At 38.5% G+C, this 9646-nt stretch overlaps 1 protein-coding gene across 3 annotated transcripts in view; it reads right to left on the bottom strand.

Moving 5' to 3' along the window:
• Nucleotides 1–1425: 1425 nt before the first annotated feature.
• The window catches only part of b4galnt1b (beta-1,4-N-acetyl-galactosaminyl transferase 1b), a 14049-nt gene continuing 5828 nt past the window's right edge, over nt 1426–9646 (bottom strand). For all 3 annotated transcript variants that reach the window (XM_031287654.2, XM_031287653.2, XM_036002094.1), the window contains exons 5-12: nt 8642–8748; nt 8153–8190; nt 7877–8057; nt 6770–6862; nt 6463–6650; nt 6235–6375; nt 5907–6144; nt 1426–3820 (exon numbers count right to left, since the gene is read on the bottom strand). In XM_031287654.2, the coding sequence (XP_031143514.1) occupies nt 3603–3820; nt 5907–6144; nt 6235–6375; nt 6463–6650; nt 6770–6862; nt 7877–8057; nt 8153–8190; nt 8642–8748 (1204 nt within the window). In that variant the 3' untranslated portion in view covers nt 1426–3602. The remainder of the gene's footprint in view (nt 3821–5906; nt 6145–6234; nt 6376–6462; nt 6651–6769; nt 6863–7876; nt 8058–8152; nt 8191–8641; nt 8749–9646) is intronic.

The following is a 9646-nucleotide window of genomic DNA, read 5'->3' as shown; positions in this document are numbered from 1 at the left end:
TGGGCACAGACATGTCAAAGGACCCCCAACCCTCCTACATGGGAGCAAGATGTGGTTGTTTTGCATTTCTTTGTAATCGCTGTGAATCTCTTGGTTTTGCTTCTCTAGGTAGCTGATTAGCATTTCTTTGTAGTCATGCATCTTTTTGCATCTTGTGTTGTTTTGCACCTCTTTATAGTCATTCTGTATCTCTTTGTGGTCACTTTTGTCTCTCTGTGGTCATTTGTGCCTCTTTGTAGTTGTTTGATTCAAACAAGAAATAGTAGCAGTCACCTCAAACAGAGCCATTGGTCCAGGGGCCCCTTTGGCCTGTTCAGTAATCCCTTCATCTTTCCAGGGTACTGTTAATATAAATAGATGCATTAAAACATTAAGGCTACTTTGGAGGATATGAATTCTACAGTGGCGTGGCTACAGCAGAAGTCACTGCAGCAAGATTCTCCTCTCCTTAAACTATTCCACAATGCTTCATTGAGCAGATTGAAGCCTGCCGCTCTTTTTTCTGTAATTACATGTCAATTTTCTGACCATAATCTGTTAGTTAGTTATTACACACAGAAATACACACATATGCCCAAGACCTATACACGCACTAATGGAAAGATGTCAGAGTGAAGGGGCTGCCCATGACAGGCACCCTGAGCAGTTGGGGTTTTGGTGCCTTGCTCAAATGCACCTTGGCAGTGCCCAGGAGGTGAACTGGCACCTCTCCAGCTACCAGTCCACACTCTGTTCTTGAAAGCACGGGGACTTGAACCCACGACCCAAGCCGGTTCCCTTGGACTATGGTATACTGCCACACCCAAATTACCTTATTGAGGTCATGTACAGGGTGTCCTCATGGCTTTCTTTGCCTTAGCTGCTTTTATACAGTCAACTGTATATTCTGAGATGTGTTTCTATTTGAAGAAAACAAGTTAAGAGTGGCTTAGCCACATTTCTTTTAAATTTTTTTTTAATGTTGCATAAAATCAGATCTTTGTACTAGATCAATTCCAGAACAGAGAACCTGTTGGTATACAGCATCCTCTAGTGAAGAGATTGAAGACACTCATGCTTGTGTCTATGATTTGGTGAATCAAAATGTCAATTTGATAATTTCTTAATTTATTAATATAACATTTTATATCATGAATATTTGTTTTTGTAGACAGCTTTAATAAAATGTAAGGTGAGTTGTGGTTGAACAGTGCGATTACCAGGCAGGATGGCTTTTTTCTTTTCATTTTTAAACAAGGAGAAAGCAAACACCAGAAAGTGAGGCACCCTGCTTTATTAATAACTCCTACATCTAAAACATGTCTGCTCTCTAACACACAATATGTGTTGCCTTCTGTGCACTGCTCAACATTGATAATATGCAGTCCTTGTAAATATGCCATAAAATAACTTTTTCTAAAATTCTCATATCCTTTGAATGGTTTTTATATTAGTGTAGCAAGGAGCATCATGGTGGCTCGGTAGTTACAGCTATTGCCTCACAGCAAAAAGAACCTGCATTTGAACCTGCAATCACAACCAACCCTTGTGAGGCTTTAGCTGCTTTACCCCCCCCCCCCCCCAATTAAAGACATGTGTTCCACGGACATTTGACAACAATTGAAATAATACTATACTAATAATACTGCTGTGATCATTCGACTGACACCAGTGGTTTTTGGGTGAAGCAGGCAAGTAACATTTCTGTTAACACAATAAATATCACTGTTTAAAATAAAGGTTTTCAGCTCAGCTAAAGAGCTCAGTTGTTGGTTACAATTCCTAACATGAGACACATTTTTGAACACACAATTACACAAAAGCCTTTTAAAATACTGTCAATGATGAAGTTTCATTCTGACCCCTGTCTACAGAGCTGAACAGAGTGAATGTTGCATTTTGGTGAACAAAAAGAAGAATCCATAATGGAAAGAAACATCACACAAAATTGTTTTGAAATATTCTTCTCAAGATTTAAAAAAGCATCAGCTAATACAACTCTGCCCACTCTTTGCTAATAATAACAACTGTTTTATTGGCATCATTGGGCAAAACTTCCATAATACCCTTTGAGCATATTGTAATTCAAGTAGACTGAGTAATAAACAGACTTTTGCGCCTCCTCTTGGCTCTGTTTGCAGGCTTTAGAAAATCTAGCCTGTGACAAGAAGACTTTGGCCAATCACAGGTCATTTCAGAGAGAGGGCGCTCCTATTGGCTGTTCTACAAATGCAGATGCAGAGAGTTGCAAGAGGAGGGCTGTATTTTACAATTCTGGTGGGGTTTTTTTCTCTTTTTTTTTGCCTTTTCCAGAAAACAGCCTAACCTAGCTTTAAAATCGTATTAGGAAACAATAGAGTGATACAAGGGTTCCATCTAAATGCCATGGTATAAAACAACAGCATAATCACTTCAGGCATGAGTGTCAGTCGGACATACAGTAACTCTCCAAAGAGTCAGTATAAAAATGTCACCGTCTTACTGTGTCTCATTTACTTTGTCTCTCTCAGTTTTCCTCTCATGCTCTGACTACTCACTTTTTTTTACGATGTTAATTTATCGCCAAACTTTCATTAATTGTCTCAATGTCCTTGTTTTTTTCCTCATTTCTTCTCTTATAATGAGGGAAAATAAACATGCACTTTGGTTGATTCAACTTTTGTTTTTAGGGAGCATGTAATGAATCATTGTTATTCATCAGTGTGCACTGGACGGAAGCGCTGCTCTTCTTGAGATGTTTGTTGAAAGCGAAAGACAGCAGAAGACAAAAAACAAGGCTGCTCCCAGATCAGGTAACATCATAAGTGATGGGATCGCAAGTTTGTCCTGTTCAGATGTAATTGATCGCTCACAAATGGCACATTCTGGGTAAAGAGGGGTAGCAAAACCAAAGACACAAAGTGATAAAAACACCAAAAGCCAGCAGCCAAACCTTTGGCACGACCAGTCAGTCACAGAGCGCAGGTACCACAGGTGGAAAAGTTCTGAATGCGTTCTTCATGTGGCATTTTTTTAAAAGTACACTGCGCTGTGTCTACAGGATTGTCACTGTCTGCAAAGTTTCCCCTTGTCCTCAGGCTCTTAGATGTCACTATTGCTTTTTCAAGCTCAGTCTTGTTTTTGGATAGTGCAAATTGAAGGTGGACACATGAACCTCTGCTCACGTTAGCCTAGAATGACAATGAAGTGAGTCAGACTGTAAAGATGCTACCTGTTTGGTTTACCCAAAGCTCAGTCTCTGTTAAAACAACTCGAGGATGTAAAGCAGGATAAGATTTGACAAACAAAAAGCCTTGCATTAATCAAATTGATGCTGTCATTTAACTAGGTCTGTGTTTGTTATTACAGCTGATTCTCTACTCTCTAGAGAGCATGGATGGTCATATCCAGCTTCTGGATATTTACTGTGTATCAGGACTTTTTTTTTTAGCACTGACCGAATAAACATGCTAAAAACTGCTCTAATGTAACGTCTCTATGTTGAAGCCTGAAACCTCTTGTGAAGATTTTCAAGAAAAGGCAAACCAAAGTGTGTGTCTAAAATCTTATCTGACGGGACGGGGCGGAGGAGAACTTCTTTGGCAACTCAGGAGGAGCAGAGGAACCCTCAGAATAAAGAGGAACTAATTATGAGTCAAACATTGAAATCGGTTCTTGAAGAACAGGAGGCCGTTTTTCGTGTGAGTGGCATCAGAGGAGGCCGGCGGGTAACGAAACTTGGCGTAAGTCTTGTCGCTCTCTGATTGGCTGACCCAGGGAAGTTTGATTTTGGTTGCATGGTTGACAATGACGTCATCGCAAGAGCCCACGTGGAGAGAACCCAGGCCATCGATGAAAAACTCTGCAAAATAAACGCAAACAAAATGATTGAGCCAAATAAGATAAGATAAAATAGACTTTATTAATCCCACACTGGGGAAATTCCTTTGTTACAGCAGCTCAAAAGAAAAATTCACACACGTCAGTATAACACAAATACATACATCCAGTCAACTCATTTTAAAGAGCCCCTATTATACTCCTTTTCAGCGGCATATTTGTACTCTAAGGGTCTACTAGAATAGGTTTACATGTTTTGATGTACAAAAAACATATTATGTTTCTAATACTGCCCTGCAGCAGAGTCTGATACACTCTGTCTGAGCTCCGGAAAAGCCCAGTCTGCTCTGATTGGTCAGCTGGCCCACTCTGTTGTGATTGGTCAACCAAATTCAAACACGCCACTGGGCAGGCTTTGTACCTATGGGCAGCACATGTAAAAAAACTGGGCTGGCTTCCTCACTTACTTTATCAGTAACGTCACTATTTGGAATTTTAAACAGGAATGTGGGCGAGGCATTTTTAGGCAGTTGAGAAAAAGTGCTGTCTGTGGGAGAGAAACTCCATTAGAAATATGCTTTCTTGTACTTTATACATCTATTACATACACAAAAAACTATATAACACACTGAAAGATAGAAAAAAATCCAAAAAAGCATAATAGGGGCTCTTTAATTTGATTAACTTCTTAAACCTCACTGGGTTAGGGTCATTAAAGGTTTCATGTGGAATGTTTTCAAAGACACCAGATATGTCATTTATAAAATACATACAGAATACAAATTTGCTTGAACATTGCAGCCATAAAAACATGAAGACAGGGTGAAATAGGAGGATTTACAACCTAAAAGCTAAGGGGGGAGAAGTGTGAAACTGGATATTAGAGGACTAAATTGAAATACATTTTATTTAATGCATGTATTTAGTTTAATTATAGCAGCGCACTGATTCTGGGATGTTCTAATTAGAGAATTTCACAGTATAATTTCTACGAACAGTTATCTTGGTATATGATACTATCTCAATAATTAACATAAGATATGAATCTTTAAAACATAAATTACTAAAACACTTTGTTGTAAAGCTACACCTTTCGACTACACCTCGGATAAAAATAAATAAATAAATAAATAAAAAAATTTAAAAAAAAAAAGAAATTTCTTAACCTGCACTTTCATATGTCTCTTTGTAGCTTTGCTTATTTAAAGCTAATGTATTTGCACTTACTACTTTTTGTCTGAAGTTTGAACCTTCACAGTTGAAAGCACTTAATTTAAAGTCGCTTTGGATAAAAGCGTCAGCTAAATGACATGTAATGTAATGTAAAGCGAGCGTTGATGATTATGCAGCTGATTGTAATTGTTTTCCATCATTACATTTTTCAGATCCAAAGTGGAGCTCTGCAGAACATCTCTTTTTGAATCTTGCATGTGCTAAGTAAACTGAATTTTCAGTAAACTGAAATTCCAAGTGGGTTTGGAAGTTTCACTAGCTGTGGAGATAGGTCTGGCAATGCGAGACCAGGTATACACTGAATAAACAAAAATTGAAAATGATCAAAGATGTCCGTTTGCATAATTAATTGCTTGATATTTTTTTTATAGTGTTTAAGGTTGTTGATGGAAACTATGGTGCCAAAATAAATTCACAAAACAATTCATGGAGCTGCAAACAGCTAAACATATGAAAATAAAACAAAAATGTGTTACAATCTTCTTGGTACTGTAAATTTAATCTGCAGTGGCTTTCCAAACCTGTGAAGCCAGTTTGACTAAGATCCGTAATTTCACATCTTGTATAAGTTCCTCTTAGTACAAAGTATCAGTATGAAGAAAATGTTTAAAATACCTACTGTATATAATCAGTATGTGCAGTAGTGTGGAATTGGAACACAGGTATTGCTTCTTTCACATCCTGTTCTGATACAGTATGTGTGTATTCACCATCATGTTGTTTCTTCTCTATGTGGGGGTGCATTAAGAAAATGTCTTATGTTCATTGTCATAAAAATGGAATGCTAAAACATTTGTATATTACATTGTATATAGTCATATCACCACTCTCATCTTAACTGTATTATATGAAAATAATTATTTCACTGTACTCACCCAGGTGAGCTACCCTTGCAAGGCGCGGGTCAAAGCCGACCTGCTGGACTTTGTCGGTGCGAGCTAGGAAGAAGTTGATGACCCCATCAGTCACAACACAGTTGGGGAAGCCTTGGATGACGTGATGAAATCCTCTCCTCATGTGTAAACAGTCACCATCCTCCTCCCCTGACTCAATGGAGATGGTCTGTCTGTAGGTGGCAGTGTAACCTGTGGCCTCCCGTACCGCACCACCCACCTGGACACACACACACACACACACACACACACACTGATGTCACTGACAGCAAAAACACCAGACATTTAAAACAAATGGTTTATCCCTCACCAGATCCAGAGTGGTTCTCTCTAAAACATCCACCAGTTTTTCCAGCTTGGTGTTGGCTGTGAAGATGAAGTCATCATCCACCCACAGCACGTACTTTGTGGTCACCTGAGAGACTGCCAGGTTTCGTCCGGCAAACCAACCCTATGACACATGTCGCAGAGCTTGAATACCAAAGAGCATCAATGTGAAATTAAAATACTTCAGTATGTGTCTGGCACTTCCCACTACCTTTCCAAAAGGCATGATGTAATGTTCGATGTAAGACCCCAAAATTGTTTGGGGCTTTTCGCTGTCATCAGCGATTACTATAGTGACGGTTGGATAGTATCTTCTCACGCTGTTGATGAGATCTTGAAGCTTATCATAACGCAGGAAAGTCTTCGTAGCTATGGTTACGAGGGCACTGACGTTGTACTCTGCAGAGAAGTAAGATCAAACAATCTTTTTTATTTTTAGCAAATGATAAAAAAAATTAAAATAAAAGGCAGTTGTTCAGTGGTTAAATGACGGCACGATTAATAGTGTTGTGTTTTACCTCCTTTGGATCCTGTGTTATACAGTTTGGGTGTTACACCGTGACGAATCTTGATACTGAAGCTGGCTTGATGCCCCTCTGTCTCCAACTGCACTAAAAGACACAACAAAAACTACTTTTAATACATTTGATTAGTGTAATAGGATCTAACTGTGGCTAATGGCTCCACAGTTGTTAATATGCTGTTTGATGTAAGACATCTATACATACTGAATGTCATATTTTGTACCATCCACAAAAAGATTAATGCTGAAGAGTGTAACAGGTTGACAGACAATTTAGAGCGGTAAATTTGGTCTTTGGTCATGGCCTGTCCTCAGGCTTTGTCACTGTAGTTAGTGATCATTAATTTTAAGCAAAACAAGCAGGCTGTATTATTAGACGGCCTTCTAATCTCTGCAAATATATCCGAGTACGGAGAGTGCTGTCGCAGCAGAGCATGCGCCAGAAATCTTCCTTGATGATTATCTCTATGTGGTGACCAACTGCAGATGTGGAGACATTAAAGGACAAAAAGAAAAACTACAAAACTGAAAACTACAAATTATCTGTTTTCTTTTAGGATATATCATTTAAATCTCTGAATCACATCTTTAAAGCAATAATTTGACATTTGGGGAAATACGCTTAACCGCTTTCTGGCAGAGAGTTAGATGTCATGGTGCAGGGAATACAGGAACAGCGATTGGACCCAAATGCAGAGACTTGAGGAGGCAGCATAATTATTTCAGTGATTTAATGAAGATAAAGCTTACATGTGGTAAGAGCCTAAATAGGCAGTACATTTGGCAGGCAGGTAACAGGCAACAAAACACCACATAGCACACAATGACAATCCGACAAAGGAATTAATGTGGACCGGTATATGTAGTGACACATGAGTGGCTAAGCTAATCAGCTGCTGGCTGTAGCTTTATATTTACTGTACAGATATAATAGTGGTATCAATCTACTCATCTAACTCTATACCCGTAAAATAAGTCTGTTTCCCAAAACTCCAAGAACAGAAACAGTTTGGGTACAAATTAAAAGAAATAAAGAATAAGAATAAGAAAGTCCAGAGAGAAAATGAGCCAAAGAAAAGCTGATTTTAGTGTGAGGCCTCACCTGTGTCTGCTGTGTTGGGGTGGAACAGTGTGTTTGTGTAGGTGACAAACTGCAGCTGTCGGTTTAGGTTGGGCAGGAGGCTGCTTGACAGACTCATGTGCATCTCGCCATCACCTTTGATTTTCATCCCATCCACCTCGGCTGCCACGTTTAGCGTTCCCAGCGTGGCAGTGATGTTTATCTGCAGCGAGATGGAAAGAAAGGGATAGGTGGGATAAAAGCCCAGCAAATATCTAAAATATGTAAAAGTAAAGACAGACCTATTGAAAGACTTACTGAGTAGTGGTCTCTGGGAAGGCCGTGTAAGGCCAAGCCTGAAAGCATAATGATAACAATTAACAGACTTATACGCTACTACAGCCATTGGGATACATTTAATCCACTTCCTATCAGCAGAAATTAAAATAAATATATGCTTTCTAAAGAGTATGCTACTTATTTTTTAAGCATTGTTTTTGCTTTTTTTTTTAAATTTCTGCTAAACATGTTAAAATGCTCTTTATCTCATGTAGATAAGTGAAATCCAGTGTGACTTTTTCTACACCAAACTGATAGAAGTCACATGAGCCAGTTCTAGGTTGGGTCAAGATGTAGCTTGATGATCTATTAGCTGTAGTAGCCAATGCCTCAATTAAATAATTTAATATAATACAGCAACAATGTGCTACCCCAACATCCAATTGTAAATGTTGGAAAACAATCTAATTGAACAAACAAGTCTTAATTGTTTAAACAATGTGTGTCCCACTCTATCTGAAGTCTTACCTGGGATGATGATTGTTCTCAGGGGTCGTACCTCAACCCCCTGTGTTGGATACTGTAAGGGATTGTTAGCCTCTGCAATAATGAGAACATCTGTAGGTGTCTGTGACCTGTGTGGAGAGGGTGGGGGGGGGGTCCACATCAGGAAGATTTATACTGCAGCCTACACACAACATACTTTCGCAAGCTGTTAGAAAAACTAAACAACTCTTCTTGTTTCTGTTAAATATTAAACTGTTTGCATGAAATAAAGCCCAAATATTGCTGACATTCTCACAAGATAAATCCTGGGAGCTACTTCCTGACCTTGTTGGAGACAACATCAACTTTTCTATTATTACTTCATTTTCACTGAAAGAAAAAGCTATTGTAGAAGGCTTTGGTCAGTCATTTTTCTGTACTTTGCTGTGAGTGCTGTAAAATTGACTCTACTTGCAAGTAAACAAACTTTGAGAAACTTTCAGTGATTCTGTCCATTCCTTGATACATAATTATCACAACACAAGCATAGACAGGAATGGAATAAGTGGACAAATACACTTCCAGTGAGTTTTGCTCTTTGAAACCACAAACATCAGAGATAATTCAATAGCGGCTATTAATAACTTTATCACTTTGTGATTGTATTCTTGGCTGTAAAAAAATATTGTGCAGAAAAACCTTTCAATGTTAAAAAGGTATCAAGGGATCCAGTATAGGAAAGAAAAAGAAATTGAAAAGAAAATGACTAATATGATTTTTCCATTTTGATCTAGTTTTTTGTGATGGAATAGTTAATCCTGAGTGGCATCAAACTACAAAAGGTGAAGAGGTATAGTATGAGACAGTTGATAAGAGAGCATCAGTGACTTTCTCCATGTCAGAGAGAGAGACAGAAAGGTTGCGATCTTGATCCAGAGATGATAAAGCCACATTAAAATGATATTCAGTGAGTGTCCTTCTAGTAGTGCTTCATTAAATACTTCACCAATTAGATGACATTCCATCGTTATCTCTTCTGGTAACATT

The sequence above is a fragment of the Sander lucioperca genome, chromosome 6, assembly GCF_008315115.2.
Source record: "Sander lucioperca isolate FBNREF2018 chromosome 6, SLUC_FBN_1.2, whole genome shotgun sequence".
NCBI lineage: Eukaryota > Metazoa > Chordata > Actinopteri > Perciformes > Percidae > Sander > Sander lucioperca.
The sequence above is the reverse complement of the archived record's forward strand: the minus strand, read 5'-3'. Positions and strand labels throughout refer to the sequence as shown.